This window comes from Atheta coriaria, unplaced genomic scaffold, assembly GCF_025399875.1.
Source record: "Atheta coriaria isolate IRGN ID8LTWV9N9 unplaced genomic scaffold, Caltech_Dcor_3.1 hic_scaffold_5_pilon, whole genome shotgun sequence".
Lineage (NCBI taxonomy): Eukaryota > Metazoa > Arthropoda > Insecta > Coleoptera > Staphylinidae > Dalotia > Dalotia coriaria.
The window spans coordinates 2,167,842-2,186,848 of NW_027045447.1; the positions used below are offsets into that span (position 1 = coordinate 2,167,842).

The 19,007-nt window shown below is 36.5% G+C and overlaps 1 protein-coding gene across 3 annotated transcripts; it reads right to left on the minus strand.

The window, feature by feature from the left end:
* Positions 1-3,705: 3,705 nt before the first annotated feature.
* Positions 3,706-19,007, minus strand: LOC135792235 (uncharacterized). Of its 3 annotated transcripts, none has more exons than XM_065302846.1 (7): positions 18,926-19,007; positions 12,904-13,008; positions 11,673-11,771; positions 10,771-11,004; positions 10,001-10,261; positions 5,570-5,752; positions 3,706-5,034 (listed from the first exon to the last, which is right to left on the minus strand). In XM_065302846.1, exons 2-7 carry the CDS (start codon positions 12,982-12,984, stop codon positions 4,969-4,971), a joined length of 924 nt encoding a protein of 307 aa, XP_065158918.1. In that variant the 5' UTR covers positions 12,985-13,008; positions 18,926-19,007; the 3' UTR covers positions 3,706-4,968. The 3 variants fall into 3 exon arrangements, with proteins under 3 accessions (XP_065158918.1, XP_065158919.1, XP_065158921.1); XM_065302847.1 differs by lacking the exon at positions 18,926-19,007 and adding an exon at positions 16,668-16,942; XM_065302849.1 differs by lacking the exon at positions 18,926-19,007 and adding an exon at positions 13,102-13,263.

Sequence of the window (19,007 nt, forward strand, 5' to 3'; positions counted from 1 at the left end):
AAATCTTGAATCGCTAGTATTCAATGCCCATGTTTTACCAAATAGGAATGTCCAAAATAGCGCTGTTTTGGATTGTCGTTAAGTCCGTTCTATTTGCTCCTATAGCTGATAATATTAAGTGCGCACTGGGCCAGGCTAGTAGTCATCGCTTTAATTCTGTTCTCCGTGAAAACTTTTAGAAGGTCGTCCACGATCAGACACCACAATAGAGGTAGAAGCTTGCGACAGTGAGTATACTCTAAGACAGTTTCCGGCCGACTCTGGTTGTTCGAACCGTTCGACGTAGCCTTTCACTGATGAATATTTCTGTAGATCCGGAAAAGTGTGTCTGTAGTAAAACACTCAGGCTTTGGTATACATCTTATGTGTATTCACCGTTGGTTTTTTTAGTAGCCCTATGTCATTTCAGTGGTCCTTTGCCAACATCTTTTGTTCTTTTGCTGTTGGGACGAGCTGATTGATCCCCTCAAAGAATTTCAGCCGGGTTTTGCGCTTAGACTTTCTCAATTCCTTAATGAATTCAGTGAGTGCGCTTCAATAAGCATCCCAGTTGCCTGTTCGCTTTGACTTATTGAAAGTTTTCCTTGCCGTTTTCTTTAGGCGCCCAAGTTCAGCGTTCCACCAGGGCACTATTCTGGACAATTGTCTCTTTTTTACGAGCCTACTTCTTTCCTAAGTATTTTTGATTATGTTCATAATATGGGACGTTGCTGCTTCCAGTTCGTTCATGTATTAACCTTGAGGTGTAGCCTGTTGGTTTCTTCCCTTCGATGCTCACGGTAGAGTTCCTCGTTGGTGTGCCTAGGTTTTCGGCACTCCTTGTTTCAATATCTACCTCATCTAAGCTGAATTCTACTTTTTAATGGTTTGTCACTTTTCGTAAACGCACCGGCTAAGGTTAGGTCGATAACCTCTTGTCTGATGGCGTTAATACAGGTGTGTTTGTTACTCTCATTAACGACCTCTACATCGTTATGAAATAAATGTTCAAGGAGTTGCTTACTTCTAGTATTTACGTCCGTGCTGCCCCATACTGTATAATGAGCGTTGGCATGGCATCGCAGCCAAGAATGTAGTGACTGTTATTCCCCTTGTACCACTTCACAAGGTGTTTGGTTGCGCCTGATAGGGGTTGACCTCGTCAGCTGGGTGATTTATTGAGGCCATGATTATATGCCTCTTCCCGCCTACTGTTGGGATCTCCACCACTGCCACCGCCTGGTCTCATGTGGTGAATTCTGAAATAGGATTATGTTTAATGTCCTTCCTGAGCATTAACACTGCTGCTGGCCTCGGACAATTGGGTGGGTCTCCTGCTTCTTGAATGTTCCGGGTAAAGCGCTGAACACCGCCTTTGAATGGTGTTAGGTTTTTGGCACACCAACACCATGCCGGATAACGGTTTTAAGCTTGTCCTCTCGATTTCCTAGGCGGTTTTTCACTTTTATATTTTCGAGAAATGTCCTTTCCCACTGGTTCACCCGGCTTCTTGCTGGAAGGGACATTTACCTCCTGTCCAGGAGTCGTGTTTTCCTTAGCGTGGCCAAAGTCGTAGTTGACTTTAAAACCAAGGTCTGCTAATGAAGCACTCTCCACAAGGAGTTGTTTAGCTCGTTTTGAGCCCCCATTAAAACCAGGACCCTTTTGGCTTTCTTACCTGCACTGATTGGCAAGTAAACGAAGATAATTTTGTGGTGCTACATTTCAGCTGCTTCAACTACTCTCACGTCTACTCCTTCCCATAGTTTGAGTTGGGCTATTAAGCTCCTTACCCAATCCAGGCCATTGAAGAGCCTGCAAAAAGGCGGTTCTTAGTGCGAATATTACGTCCAGGATGGCTTTTCAAACAATCTTTACCTGGCTTTCATTAATTTGGATACGGGGAAATCCTTGTGGGATAACCATAACCTTCACGGTGTTGGCCAGCTGGATGTATGATGTTCCTGCGGAGACACTCGAACTGGACGCAATAGCACGGGACATAGACACATCCTACCTTCTGGTACGCTGCTCCAGACGTCTTTCCGGAGTGCTGCCATCAAAAAGTGCTGCCTCTTGTCCGCTTTCGCGCCCCTGGCCACGTCTTCGGACACCAGAGGATTTAAGAGCAGTACTGGCTTTACTCTAGGTTCCTCTTCCAACATACTACCTTTGATAAGGAACTTCATTTTCTTCCTCCCCGCACCGCTTAGCCTAGCATTTTTGGGGTGTACCGTAGCCTGTTTTAAGTAACTCCTCATCGTTGCAGACTAGAAGTTCGTTTTCCTTTGTCAGGGTTGTGAGCGTTCGAAGGCTGCTTAGCCCTTTCGGATGGGTTGTTAAAATTACTCAGCTTATATACTATTACTTCTTCCGCTTATGACGTCATGAAGGGGCATATTGCCCTTTACTAATGATGCAGTTTATTCTGACGACCCGGATGGTCCAGGCGGTTAAGCCAAGACTCCACTATCTGCGAGCGAAACATGACCACATTCGGCATCTGGTTAAAGATTAAACCTGCAAGATGGCTTTTCAACCTAACTATTGCAGGTGGCTCACGACACGCCAGGCAAGCAGGGTGATTATACGTTTGGCGTAGCAGCACGAAGGTATAATCTCACATCCCATATCCTCATAGCGTATATTTAAGATCGACTCTCGCGTTATCAGAATAAAAAGAATAAATTCATGTACTCGCAGGGTCTCTAAGATAAGACCCAATTATTACAGCAAAACTTAAAAAAAACAGGACGCATATTTTTTATTTTAATTCTAAGTATCAAAATAATCCAATAGCCGTCGTAACCACTGTAGGAATCTACAGCAACACATGTTCCAAAAAATTTCTAAATCCCAAATTTTCAATTTATCTTCAATTATTCCATTTCATTACTTTACAACTCTTGTAAATTGATTTAGTATTCCATCCCTTATTTCTTGAATTTCCCAATATTACCAGACGTTCCAAAGTTCCAAGTAGCGCTGTTGACCAATTGATCGGTCAGTGCTAAACCATATTTCCGATATTCCACCAATCAACAATAACCAAACTCCTACCCTTACTCAGTACCCCTACAACGATTTGCCAAAAATGGGTGTTTGGAGAAGGCATCAATCAGATCATCAACAACGAAGAGTTCGACAAAAGGTTTGGTTCACGACAGTTCATCCAGTTCATCAACAACAATCGGTTCATCAACAAGAAACAATTGGACACAAGATTTGGTAAGATCCAGTTCATCAAGAACAGTCACTACACAACAGTGCAATTTGTTATTCAATCAGCCGTGTTTTCCCTTTGTTAATAAAACTCATATGAACATAGTATTTCGTTGATAAGAGAGATTCGCATTAATACAAGCTAGAGCCCCGTTACAACACCCGCACCACTAATTCTCAGATAAACACAGAAGTTTTATAATCATTTCTCGCGTAACGCATAGTTAGCAAAACACAGTAGTCATTAACTGACGATATTTATCACAATTTTAATCGATAAAATGTAATGCAATTACTTTAATCGAAATGAATGAAAGAAAGGTAGCAAGCTACGTGCAAATAAGAAAAGACCGAAACGTTATAACTTTCATAGCACGCGTGCAGAATGAAACTGGTCAAAGAGATAAAAAAGTTGTTTATATACGAACACTGATAAGCGTGCGAATTTGAAAACAAATTTCATTCATGCAACAGAATTAATTTTCAAATAAGTAAAACACGTGGTTTAAATTTAGTGTTTATTTACAAAGTTCTAAAATTACAAAATGTCTATAAATATTATCTACACCATTTTTTTCTTTCATTTGCATGTTTGCTTGCATACAGCCTTCACACAGCTACAAAAAAGTTTCATAGCATAGCTTCAGCCTTCTTGGCATTGCTTAGTTTTGTTTAGCTTCTTATTACTCTTGCTTGCTAATGTTGCGCTTGCTAATCTTATGATTCGTAAAAAAAGAAAAAGTAATAGTAAAACACATCACTTATAGATATATACAGTTACAACGTGTACGCACACACAAATCAGAAAAGAAACCAACATAATACATAATACGGTTGAATGAGCAATCGTTCAGTTTCATAATTCATAAACAATTATTGTACGATTTTGTCCGCCAATGATAGTGTTCAAATTTTCCAAACGTTTTAAATAAAAAATATAATAAATTTCCCTAAAAGAATTTGTTATACGAACGAGCTAAGTAGAAAACATAAAATCATCCACAGCGATTAATCGTAAAAACACCAAAACCCTGAATAACATAGAAATCCTCTTTGTAGATGATTTTATCTTAGATTCTTTAGTTCTCTTGCTGCTGAGCTCTTTCTATGAATGTCAATTCATCGATGGCAAGTTTCTAATGTGGTGAAAAGAAGAGCGTATTTACAAAAAATGTCACTAATTAAATTATTACAATTACGACAATATAGTAGAAAGTAAAAGTGAAGAAATACCGGAGGAACGAGAAAAGAAAAAGAGAAAATAACATAAGTTGTAGTGATATTAAGGCAGGTGATAAGCTAATTCGTGCTCATAGCTGATGTTTGTGCTATCGGTGATAACGGCTATCCTAGTAGGTAGTGGGCGCTCCTGCACATCCTCTCGCACTTTCATTTATAAGCAACTTCGTGATATCGGCGTCTTTCCCATTTTCATCAAAAAGACAAAAAAGATGAAGAAAACAGGCAAACGCCGCGCGTTAATCTATGTACATATCCAACGCCTAAGCAAGTCTTAATTAAGTAGTAGTTATTTAGGACGGATGGTCAATGGATGTCGATGCGAATGCCGATGAATTGCCAGCACGTGCACATTGGAAGACGGAGCGAGCGATCATCAGCGAGCGCGCGATGACGTCGTCCGTTGGCGGTGGGTTCCGTGCCTTTTATGGAGGCTATTAGACGATAGAGGGCGGTGGTGGCGCACGCGCTCGATGATGCCGATGAGAGGTGACTGATTGACTTCGATGGATGCTAGGTTGTTGGAACTTAGATCAGGGCGGTTATCAATCTCGCCTTGAAGTTGACAATCCTTTCGCTCGTGGAGGCTATGCGCTACAAATCACAACAATTAAATTAGTTACACGTTTACTAACGCTACAGATACAAATGTCAATTAAATAATAACTAATACTTAACACTAAACTGGTTTCACCGTCGTGTAATGACTACTTATATGCAAAGTGCAAACGTTTATTGCTCCAGTTTTCAAACCGGAGTTGAAACGGAGAAAAATGAATCGTGCATGCAAGGTGATTGTGAGTTGTGAGCGTGTGTTACCCTTAAACGAACCGACGCCAACGTGGTGTGGTTTCTTGGGAAGGCCGCGCCCGAACGTTAAGCCTTTCTAAATTCTTGCGGAAACTTACACACTTTAAATTGAATTTATGCGAACGCCGGGATCTCGTTAAGCAAAGTTACATAACATAAGAGACACAAAAAGGGTCAAGTAGATATTAGTAAGCTAAATTTCAGCATTCAGGTTCTCTGTTAGTATAACTAGTAAAACAAAGCAATGATTACGTTCAACCGTGTAGATGGCGTTCTACGTTCTACGTGAAAATAATGAAGCAATTCTGTTTTTCGTTACCAAGATCAGGTCTTGAATGAGATTGGCGATGCCTCGGTTTGCGAGTACGAAGAGACGAGTGATGGGGCCGGGAATACCCTCAGTGGAACCCTTGGCGACGTCGATCTCAACCACGCCGCCCGGACCGGCCGGTGCGTTGTCCTTCTCGTCGGATTCCTCGGTAGCGCCCGAACCAGCAACCAACTGTACAAACAAGCAATTAGTAACGCAATCTATCAACCTTAACATTTGTTTTCCTATTCTACATGTGGTTTGGATTAAGTGATTAGCCTTCGCATACAAACAAGGCTTGCTACGCACAAAATTCCAATTTATAAAACTATTAAATCCATATATACATTTACGTGGCACTTAAATTAGAATATGTTACAATATGTTACACCCTTCTGCATTTGATTAATTAACGCACGTGTGACGCACGTATCCTTAATTAGAACCGCGGAATAATTATGCGATAATTGTGACTGGTGAATGTACAGAGTGTGTGCATTGGTTGTACGTGCATAATTACACAATGTGCGCCGCGCAATGTAAATTTAATTTCCTAATCGAATCCTTGCTCGGACTCAATCGGCGATAAATCTGACAAAATGAAACAATGCTTCACGCGTGGCTTGCGTCCAAACGATTCCTAACTATGTACAGACAAAAGAGTCAATAAAATAATAGCACAACCACAACGTGCGCAGAAATTAAACAGATTTATTGCTGTTTATGCCTTTGCGACAATCAATAATAATATTGCAGCATTAGAATGCATTTTTTAAATGAGTTTTCTGCCGTTTTCGTTGATTTAATTAGTCAGGTGTTGGTTTTATTCGCGATACGTCCTTGTAATATGTGTTGCATAACGTCGCGCACCATCGTACCAGAATTTACGGTGAAATTATTCAAAATAACCGCCATTACGACACGCAATGAAATTAATTTTAATAAATTCCCGTTGTGCTATGTGGTGTTTTGCATTTGATTGAAATATAAGTAAATTACTCGGTGTTATTTAATAAAAGAATTGAAAATATGCGTAAGTGTGACGGCGGAAATGACTCAAAATGGCTGTAACAGTGCGCCAGCGCCATGTAACAGTTACCGTTGCCGTTTTAATGCTCGATTTTGCATGTGTTCCAGCCGAATCGTTTCCTTGTTCTCGAAGAGTTACGCAGTCGATTACGATTTGGGCATTTTTCTAACCGCGATGAGGTAACACACAAACACGTATCGCCTTCATTACGATGCGTTGTTTGTTTTACGACGCGGGAGTACGACGACAAGATGATGCGCGATGTGAAAGGAGATGCTTTCACTTCCATCCGTCTCGTGTTAAATGTGAACAACCCAACGAGCATATGTGCGCGTCCGATTGGAAGAGAGTGCGCACGAGAAGACGCAACTTTCGTTTTCGCGATCGCAAAATAGCAGATATCGAACAATGCCTACGAGCGGACAATTTACATTATGTACATTTGCATGCTGATTATCCAAAATGTTTCTATTATCTATTATGTCGAGGTTTTCTTTTTACACAGGACTTTATTCTACAATGCACTCAATGCAATTATATGGACAATACTTACCTTGCCGACCTTGGAATACATTTTCCATTTGTTGGATTGCGTTAAAAATTATTTACAACAAATTGTCAGGGCACAATTTTTACTACGAATGTACAAAAATGTTTTTGGTCTACATGCGTAAATTTTACAGCAACTACTCAATCGTCGTTTGTCGGCTACATGTTACTAGATGGCGCTGTTTGTCAACAAGTCGCCATTTTAACAATTGAATACTAAGTCAGTTTTTGTCGAGTCAAATGTCTTGTTTGTCTGTTATGTCTGTCTGCTTGTCATCGTCGAGAGGATTGTCAGGAGATTTGGACGATGAATAAAGATTGCGGCTGTTTGGGAGCTGAAGAAAAAGGAAGATTAATGAATTAATCGAGCACAAACATTAATCAAGAGAGTAAATGTAGGAAGAGGCAGCAACACAGTTAACAAAGAGATCAATGTTAGCAAATCAAAGAAAATCAGAGCTAAATGAAAAGAAGTAGTAGCGAAACAACCAGACATTATAACATTTGTTGTGTGTATAAACATGCAACTCAAATTTCGCAAATGTTTGGTAAAAATGTAAAAGTGTCGAATTTAAAGTGAAATCAATACGAAAAAAAACTTGAATCAAAAATAAAAAATCACGAAAACACAAAACAGTTGAATTAATATAAATAAAAAAATATGCATAAAATAGTATTAATTACATAATGAAAAATCGAAAACCGAAACCGTGCCGCTGGTGTATGTACACGTTGGAGAAAAGTTTAATAACAAAAATACCACGTACAACAACAACAAAAAACAATATCACAAACACCGTGGCTAATTAATAAAAAATGATTTGTACAATTTGCGATAGAAAACAGCGTGAAGTTTAGAGACGTAGAGTAAAGCACCAACTAACGAAAGTTCAACCACTAGTCAAGAAGTCAAGAAAAAGAGACTGGATCGATTTTGTCACAAGAAAGTTGACCGAAATTTTCTTACAATGCTTTCTTCTTTTCTTACAGAAAAATTTCTTGTTTAAAAAAAGTTGTCAAGTGTCTTGCGCCAAAACGGAAAAATATAACGAGAGTTAATTAAATTAATTAATCGAAAGATTATCAAGCTATGTTGGAGGTGTGTTTGAGGGAAGATTCGTCTTGAGGATAGAAAATACCTGAGGTAAGAACGTTCTCGCCGAGGAGGCAGTTGCTGTAAAACCGAGTCCGACGTTTTCAGTGCCTGCAATCATGCGGTACACGGTGCCGGCCGCCCTCGCTGCTCCGTCCGCGGTGCTCTAAACAACACCCAAAAACATATGTGGGACAACAACACATCTCAAACAATCATCTTCTCTGTCGATTAATAAGTTATTACACACAGCTACTAACATGGCCACGTCGTATTTCATCAGCTTAGCCGATAGAGGGCGTAGTCTGTCACGCACAACATTACTGGTATTTATTTTCAGAGATATTGCATTCGTTCGATCTAGTCAAGTAGGTGAAAGCGATTTATGTGATACTCTTGTCTAAGTATATGAGTTTTCGTCGGAGTTTTGCGATGGCGTAACACAGCAAAATTGATACACTTTGCATTCATTGTGTCACGTAACAAAAACAAGATGGCGGCGGGTACAAGTTACAAGAATGTCGTTTCCCGACGACGACAACAATTGCATTGCATTGCATTGCACTACATGCAATATGCGATATGATTCCGTTTGGAGCCGTATTTGGACATGTAGGTTCAGATTCGGCGGCGATTTGTCGTAAGTTAACGGCGTCGTTAACCGTTTCTATTATATTTTATTCTTCGTGCTCGCGTTTCGCGAATCGCGAGTGCAACCTTCGAGATTGCGCAAAACGTGCGGCCGAGCGCGCGGACTTTCGCGCGCGCGTATTGTGGCATAATTAATACATATTTTATGCATTAATTTCATTTATTATGTAGTGTTCTGCAATCGGAGTAGCTGCCGACTAAATTAAGAAATCGCAATTCGTGAACACCTACAAGATTACCTTTCATAGCTAATACTCTTTGAATGATTGATTTTTGAAAAGTGAACGTAAAAATCGTGATGAAAAGAATTAAACAAACAATTCTCGATTGAATCAACATCTCTTACTAGGAAAAAATAAATAATTATTAATGCAGGCATGCGTACGTAATAAGTTTTAAATGTCAATTAGTTGGTAAAATGAGGTCTTGCGCGATATTTTAATAAATCGCCGATTGCACAAATCAACACGGATCGCTTGCAGATCACCTTGACACCTTGACACTATAAAATTTCAGTTTTACGAACCCAAAAACGCCGTTTAATTAACAACAGGCCACATTTTGAAACGATTTCCAAAAAAAATTCACACACATGCGTAAATGATTTATGGAGCTTCCTCGTCGCGTTGTAAATAATCATTTAGCAAGTGGGTATTAATAGTTTACGGCCAGATCATTAATTACAAGTATTGCTATGATGCGCCTCTCTGTTCTCACTTGGTGTGGCAATTTTTGTTCGACGCTTTTATGAGCGAAAGTGAACGAGCGCTTTACGAGCAACTGTTGTTGAAGGAAATTGAACAGAAATGCACTCATATTATTTAATTGTAGACAATATAAAAAAATAGTATGGTAGCTAGTGTTATGCTATTAATTATGCAATTTACACGCAAACATTTGCGTGCCGATTTTTACCTCCTCATGAAAGTCTAACAAAGTAATTATTTTAATTTAAACTGTAACCGTTGTAACCTTCTCGTAGAGTTATTAATATTAGTCAATAATACACAATAACACAATATTAATGGTTAAAAAGGAGGAGAAACTTCTGATTTCTTTTCTTTTTCTCTCAGAAATTGTACATGTACAAGTTTGCTGTTTGTTAATCGTTGCTTACCCGAATAATATCGAAGAGGAAGTTGCCGGAGCCGCCGGCCGAGCCGCCCGCGGAGGCGGACGCGCCAAAGCTACCACCGAAGGGCAAGAAGCGCTTGTCGCGGTCCGCGTCGTCCGCCTCCACATTAGACAGATCATCAGAGGGGTTCAACGCATTACCGCCGGAGGCGGCTGATTCCTGATCGCTGGCCTTTGCGTCTTCGGCTGCTCTTATCGTCCTTTCGGCTGTTTCGCGCTTTGATCGCGTTTCGCTTGCCGGAGACTGTAAAATTATCAATATTTAGTCATTTAAACCAAAAACTATAAAAAATAATTGACATGAAATGAAAACAATGCAGAATATGAGATAAAAAGCGAAGCAATGCATGCAATAATAAGTATAGTGTAGGTAATCAATGTTAATGTAAGCTTTGTCTCGTGTACGGTTAAACAAAGCTTTTAAATAAATAAATAAAAAGAAAAAAAATCAAAAAAAAATTAAAATCATTCCACAGAGTCATAATTCATGATGGAATGTTCAATGAACACGATTAAAACGATTGAACGACCAAACGCTGTCAAAATGGTTGGTCTTGAAAACAAAATAAAAAAAAAGGACGACTGAATTTCGTTGCATACTGTGTACGGTGCAGTGTCAGAAATGTGTTCGGCGCTAGTCGCCAACAGGTTGCGCTTGTCGTCGATGCGAATGTTGATATCTGCATTGTCGACTGATGATGATGTAGTAGTAGTAGTAGTAGTAGTAGTAGTGGTGGGGGATGAGCTACTAGCCTCAGTAGTACTGCTGCTCGCCACAAGATTGTTCGACTCCTCCTCTTCGTCGTCATAGTCGTCGTCATCGGGACCAAACGTCGGCAGGACGACGCTGACCCGAGACCCACCCGAGCTGCTACCGCCGCCGCCACCTCCTCCGCCGCCAATGCCAAGCGCGCCGCTCTGCAGCACCACTCGTCCGATCACTCTAAACGCCGTGCTGGTCACGTTCTGTATTACGTTATCTATCACCTGGGATTTTGGACATATTGTACTATTTTTTCTTGCCTCTTGCATAGAGACACATAAGTTCATAAAGTTTATAAAGTGGCATGCGTAATTTAGTGAGTAATTTGAGCTAATTGCTTACGCAATCGGAAATTTTGTAATTGCATCTCGATATTCAGCAATAAATTCAATTAGGAAATAAAAAGCGTGCTCTAACAAGGTTTCCGAATGACTTAATCGAAGAGTTTTTATTTTTATAATTTAATTTCTATTTTTTTTTATGATTTACTCTTAACGGAATGCAAATGTTGATCAATATCGAACTCGGTGCGACAAAAAATGCACCGCTGCGTTTATTCATAACTGCTTAATAATTAGAAAGTGTTTGTCGCGGCGAGTGGCAAACAAAACACAAAAAGTAATAGCGGCGCGCGCGCGTAAAATTTCGAATTTTAATGCGGCGTTACGTAATCGCGTGAGACGTGTGCGAAGTGGAAGTGAAAAGAAAAGTTGGTCAACCGATCACTTTATAAACTCCAATAACTTATACATTCAAATATTCAAAATCAATAACATACATGAGACATAACAAAAATGAGAGAAAAGTCGAAATCATCTCTTGCATAAAACTGTCATAATAGTTTTTTTCTCTTCTCAAAAAGATCAAGTTCTTCATCAAATTAATTATTTACCTGAAAGAGTTGCGGACAATACTGGCGAAGCAGTTTAATTTTATTATTAATTCCGTTGACGATTTGCGTCGTCTGAGCGCGCGTGTCCACTCCATTATCCTGCGGAGACGCACATTTAAATACAACCCAAATTACAACATTACAACAACGCATGCGTTTACGTTTAGATACTGGTGATGTGATGATAGTCCACAAACGCTTGGACTATTTGCTTTTGAGATGGAGATCTAGTCGTCAATCGACTGTTCAGATCCAGCTGGTTTCAATGTTGCATGCCAGAAACATAACCCTACCGCTAACGAGGATGCACAAACAGTTACATATATATATTATTGAAAAACGAATGGCAACACTGCAACCCACTACACACGTGTGACTGCACAATTGCATACATTTAACTCGTCAAACATTATGTTCGATTGTGTGTGACATGGAAGTAGGTAATATAAGTACAAGCAATTGTTGTTACTAATGACGGTCATAAACAAAATCGACGTTTAGAGATATTTATTACGCTGTAAATAATCATGAGCATGATTTCGTGTGCGGTGTGTCGCCGACGGCGTAATTTGTGTGTTTTTCTTAGTCAAACAAGACGCGCAAGTTAAAAACGCGTCAATTTGAACCATTTAAAACATCCGTGTTGGATTAAAATGAATAAAAATTCCAAAAGTGAATTTTAATTATTTCTGTGATGCAATACGTCCGCAATGACACACGACACAAGTTTATCATCCTTTAGCGATTATTATCATTGTAGTGGTACGAGCATCACGTGCGTCGCATCGAGAAAGGGGAAACTTTCACTTATTTTACTTTCTTCTTCGACTCGTCGAGTATTTCACGTTCGGAGGATCCGAATTAAATGCTGAGCGTGATAACGAATCGGCAAAATCACGAATTCGGACCAAATTTGTCTCACAAAAAGAAAAACATTCCTCGTGTTCACCAAACAAACCGAATCTAATCATGCACATCGTCTGTTTTTAGTTCGTGGAAGAAAAGTTTTCAATGTGATAGGTAAGCGAATGTCGAAGCACTTTCGTTTTGTAATTTTGGCTTCAAATGAATTTTAAAACTAAATATTATCCCCAAACCCGTGCAAAAAACTCACCAAAAACCATGTAAATCATGCGATTTAATAATTAAAACATGCAACTATTGATGATACAAGTTTCAGGTATAAAGTAGACGTGAAACTTTTTGAATTAATTGATTGATGATAACGTACCTGATCATTTTGTGGCATAGGCGCGCCATTCGTAAGAGCAACCAACACACAGAGAGCACACACGACACTTAAGTATTTCATATTGACTAGACTAGGTTATCACTCCTGAAACAAACCAAAACAGAAAATTAATCACTGCACAATAATTAAATTTTTTTAAGGAATTTAATTGCTGGTAAATAATAATAATAAACGTACGAAATGAAATCGCTTTATTGTGAGTGTGTTGAACGCGCCGCCGACCGCTCGCAGCTTTAATTAGAGACTGATTTCGCTTTTTTACTTTTGCTCGGCACGTCGAATCGGTCCGATCGAATACGCGATGGACTTGTGTGCACAAGAAATGGTAACGGAGTAACGCGAACCGAGAGATACCAAAGAGTGTGTTGCAAGTTTACGATGACGACGACGCCACAACGCGCGGTTTATGTAAGTCCGGCAGGTAAATCATACGGATTTGAATCGCCAACACACTCACATCAGTTATGAAGAATTACCGCAAACAGTGAGCAATTGTGGTTGGTTATATTGCATTTGCTTTACTTAATTTACTTTTACTTATTTACCTACTCAAATATTAAGCTGCAATAAAAATTAATTAAATCGCGTTATTTTCAGAGGGAAAGTGAATGCAAAATGCAATTTTCGATTTTAAGATGCAAGCAAACAATGCAGACAATTACTGTCAACTTGTAAACATTGTGACATTGATTTTTCCACTCTGCGTTTCACGAATTAACGAATTAGAAATTTATAAATGCAAATTTTCTGCTAAATTAATCTCTTATTTCTTGTCTTGCGTAAGATTTGTAAAGTGCAAGAAACAAACATAGAGTTTATCAAGTATAAAATAAACAAATATAGGAATATTCTGCAGATATTTGCTTTATTCAATAAAATTCACTTTCGATTCAATATTTAACTAGCATTTATCCTGCGTAATAGACGCGTACTATTAAATTATAAATTTTGATTAAATCTATATTACTGTAGAACATGTTGACTAGCATTTTAATAAAACTGACCTACAAACACGTCAAGAACCGACTACTTACTGCCCGAGTCACTTTTACTTTCAACTTTACTTTGTGTTCCATTTTATTCGGAATAAAAGTTTAACTTTAAATAAATATTACAATTGGAATTATTTCTTGCTTCGCATGTGTTACAAAATAATTTCTTAGGTCAATTTAAGTCAGTCTTAAGAGTATTAGGACAAGTGTCTAATGAAGTGATGTGGTAACTAGTACTTAATTAATTAAGTGACACGTTCGCGTGCATGTGCATTCATGCCCGGCTCACTTAAGTAGCTATTAACGAATCCATTAATTCCCGATCGCACATGTTCGAACGCGTGTCATACACAACAAAAAGACACAATATTGACAATACCACTGACCATTTTCGGTCTTTTTTAAGTTTTAATTCTCACCCGATGCTGAATTGACTTAAGCCAAACTTTAAGCTTACTTAACTCAACAAATATTTATTTCTTTTCACACTTCCTTGCAATATTAAAATAATTTTAATGAAATTCACGTTATGCAATATCAATATTTTCTTCCTGAAATTAATCCAACATAACTTGTTAAATCTATTAGATCACTAATTGACTGATTAATTTTGTCACCACACTTTTACTCTCAATCGCTAAAGTGATCTAAAATTGTCAATCAAAGTCGAAATCAATTAAATGTAATCGAAAAATAATCGTGAGTAAATTTTGGTTTTGGTTTTAATTTAGTAACAGCCGGTAATACTTGAAACTTAACGCTTTAGTTAACAATTAATTTCAACAGATTACGACTTTACCTACTTTTCAACTGCGTTAACAAACTTTATGCAAACAAACACACAAATAACTCGAATAACTCATGCAACTGTTTTGTAATCCACTTGCTACACAAATCAATATAATAATTTGAACCGAATTATAAAAAAAGTGCAAACTTTTTTTCGCAGGTATGTGTTTCCTAACTTGAAGAAATCGAAGGTAAGTTTAACGCATGCCATATGTTTGGGTTTTGAATTTGATCTTGAGTGCAACTTTCGGTTTTTTTTCGAACTTCGATTACACACATCAAATGATTCAAGTCGTAAACGTACAGCTCTATCCTGACAAGTAAATTGCAAGCCAAAAATAAAACAAATTTACGTTTAAATTTAAAACCGATCGTTAAATAAGTACTTTCATTTTAAGTTTACTGTTTAAAAGGATGTTATTTAAGACGTAAATTTGCAAAATGATTGAAAACCTAAAAAAACTCTTTAAAAAAAAATTGATTTTAGGTTTTAATTAATTACTCAAACACTATTTATGATAAGATAATTATTTTTGTATAAATTGATTTATGATTAAATTCTGCACAAAACTAAATAAATTTTTTGTTGTTAACAATATTTCTGTTATAGTTATTAACAAATAAAATTTTTAATCATAAAATTTTAATATTTTTTATAAATTTGGTAATAACTAGTAATAAAAATAAGCTATAAATAATAACTTTAAGAATAATGATCAAGAATTTAATGCTTAATAAGATTCTGAAGAAATAATTCATTAATATTTAATAGTTTAGAAGTTATTAAATAAAAACTAAACGAATTCATACGTGAAATATTCATCTTGACTCACGATGTTTAAAACTAACCTAAATGGCAGAAATCCTATTATACGCATGCCTAAACTTATTCCTCTCGTCCTTTTGTTAATTCTCCTCTTTAGTTTATAGTTTAGTGCCTGATATTGCGTCTCGTTACGCACTTAAGCACGATTTAAGTGTTGCTCATCTTTAATGTGCAATAATTGTCCCCCTCTTGTCAACATAATGCAATCGCATTCACGCATTCAGCACTAATGCATCGCGTATTATCTCTGCAATTGCTGGACGCTTGAAGTTTGCAGAATTCGCAAAGTTTTCTCGCAAAAGACAAAACCTAAATCCTTTCTTCTACACCTTACCTTGGCACCGATTAAATACAAAATTATTCAATACCAATACAAATAAAAAATTAAATGAATGAATTTTAGTAGTTTTTAGATGTTTGTATTAATTTAAAACTCAATTTCATTGATATCGATTGAAAAGAAGAAGGCCTTGATCGTTCGGCCTTCGAGTAAGTGCACTACTTATCTCACAAACCGTCCACGCTGTCACTAATGATATTAGTACTCATTTCTAGTGTAATTATTTATAAAATATTACGTTTTTACGCGCGAACGTTCGAAAAATATGATTGGTATGCAAAGACAATTTCGCAGCTGACTAGGTGAGTGAATGCGATCGATAAATTCAAAAGACTCGAAGAGAAAGTACGCGTACTTAGTTTACTTTACTAAGTTTCAATTCATTAAGTAAATTCACACAAATAAAATAAATTGATTTGCAAAAATATCGATAAAGTGAAAATAAAACGCGTTGAAACAGGTTTTCGTGATCTATATGATCTACAACATGTAGTAAACTTATAAATTTGGTAATAACCTGTCATTACACACTTTTAACACAGTTAACGAGCAAACTGGACTTGAAATGTCACTAATTAAGTATTAACTATGCCAAATTTAAATCATACGTGCACAAGGACAAAGAAATGTCTAAGCTGGTTGAAAATTTAAATTTCTAAATGACTCACACTCGTATTCCACACACTTTTCACTTATTTCTGTCCAAATATAGTACACTGCAGTTAATATACGTGCAAAAATAGTTAATGATGAAATGTAAACTAAAACTAAATTAGTGTTTCTAGTGCATACAAACCCAAGAAATTGTTTCACTTGTATTTCGACTTATGAAATTATTCTCGAAAACTCTGCAATAAACGTGAAATTTAATTTCGTATGTCGTTGCTATATTATAATAATGTATAATATAATATGCGATGTCTATCGAGCTGGTCTGGGTTGGTGTGTCGCAAGTGGCGCGTTTTTCGTAAACGACGTAAACGCAAGCAAAAGTGAACTGAGCAAGTGAAATTGAAACTGAAGATCGTCTCGATCGGAATGATGTCGCAGTCGGTAGCGCACTGACTCGGCACGCTTTGCGTCCGAGCAATTTGTGTTGTTTCGTCGAACCGAACACACACACAGCTACAATCACCACATCTCCATCCAATCTTGTTGGTTGTCTCTTACTCGCACGTGGTTTCATGTGTGTATTGCATAAAAAAAAGATGACGTCCTTAATTTGCAAGGTTCACACACAATACACACGTGTATTGACAGAAAATACGTATAGACAAGTAAAATTACGAAAATATTGAGGTTTCTAGATGAAATTTTGTTTAAATTTCTTTTTAAACATGAAATAATCAAGTTATTAACTTTTTTTCACTAAAATATAATTTTTTTCACTTTGGAACACTCTGTATTGATTTTAATTTTAGGCAAAGTGCGAAGGTTACCTTAAAATGTAATATTTAAACTTCTACTTGTATGTGTTTAATGACTAACTAATAATGAATGCGTTAAAAACGTAAATAAAGACATGGAAGTGATTTAAATTCTGAAAGAGTCTTATTAACCTTGTCATAATGTGATGAAGTATGGAAGTAATTTCTAGCTATTTTTTAAAAAGTATTTTACGGCGTTTAGAAAGTGACTAAAATTATTTTCATAATTTTTATGTGTTAATTTCGTCAGAAAAAAGCTTTTTATTCATTTAATTCCATTGTTTAAGATGAAATCTCAGCATTATATTAAAATAATTACTCTTGTTATACATAACTATCTAGTTTAATAGCAATTAATTGACGTAAAAAATTGGAGCAAATAAATTAAACTTATTAGGAATTTTACTTTTACTTCATTTTATTTTGTTTTTTATGAATTACTCTAAGACTGTTTATGGTAAAATTATAATTCTTTCAGCCATAAACAGAGAATTAATTCTACATACGCCAAGATTAATGTTTCATAGATACAATCAATGTAAGAATAGTTATAAACAAAAAACTTTTTAAAATTTTGTCAAAAAATATAAAGTTGCGCTAAAAATGCTTTTAATTTACTGAAAATTAATTTTTTTAATGAAATATTTTTACTATTCGACGTAGATTTTAATATTGAATTTATTTATAAAAAATTATAAATATTTATTGATCTGTTATCGAGTTATTCATAGATAACTATACCAAACACTGTAGACTGTAAAAACTGTGCCAACTCTTCATATTCATAATTTCCGGTAATTTGCGATGCAAATATATATTACAATAAACAAACAATAAAATTGCCTTCGTTGAAATAAATAAATAACAATAATAACAATATCAGAGATGTAGATGTGCGACAGAGTTGAAAATTATGAAGATTATGCAAAAAAATACGCCTTATAACCTCGCATTATTTACATTGAATTGTTTACATCTCTCATTATTTGTTTATCAACTGCAATTAAACCAATTAATGCAAAAATGTCTTACAAATCTTTTAAAACACTCGGCATTTCAATTCGTAAACAAAAAGTTACGGAGATATCAATGCCGGAGATCTTCTCAAAATCGTTTAATAAGTCTGCCTAATAAACATAATAGGAAAGTAGCACTTTCACATCTTCAAAAGTTTAAACCAACGCACATCACACACACGAAATCAACAGTTTCACATCTTCAACACGCGGATGCCAGCGTTATATGCACGAATTTTTATTGCAATTTATTTCTCAGGCCTTTTCCTGAGCAAGAAAGTCTTGATTTATTTTTATCTATTGTTGTTTGTTTACTAGCGTACCGGTCCTATTGCAATTTCAAGGTTTTCCAATGAGTGGATATTAATAAGTGTGGGAAAACGTTGATAGATGTCGTGAAACATGCACAAAACTTAATTTTCTAAATAAATTCATCAAAATAATAAAATTTGTAATAAAAACGCGTGGAATTTAATTAAAAACCGTAAAAAATAATATTTTTGATGAGTATATATAAAAATATAACGATTTCATTTGTTTTATAATAAAAAATTTAAAAAATTGAAATTTTTGTTTTGTTTTGTGGATTATAAAGTAAAAAATGTACTTACGTTTGTTTATAAATAAATACGTGTATTCGCACTGCACCACAAGCACAGAGGTTGATGGACACTGCCCGTTACTGAGATAGCA

Excerpts from the sequence above, each read along its gene's own strand:
- LOC135792235 (XM_065302846.1), bottom strand. The coding sequence starts at position 12,984 with ATGAAATACTTAAGTGTCGTGTGTGCTCTCTGTGTGTTGGTTGCTCTT. Across the intron at positions 11,005-11,672 it reads ATTGTCCGCAACTCTTTCAG|GTGATAGATAACGTAATACA; the intron begins GTAAATAATTAA and ends CCAAAATCCCAG. Across the intron at positions 5,035-5,569 it reads TCATTCAAGACCTGATCTTG|CGCATAGCCTCCACGAGCGA; the intron begins GTAACGAAAAAC and ends TGTGATTTGTAG.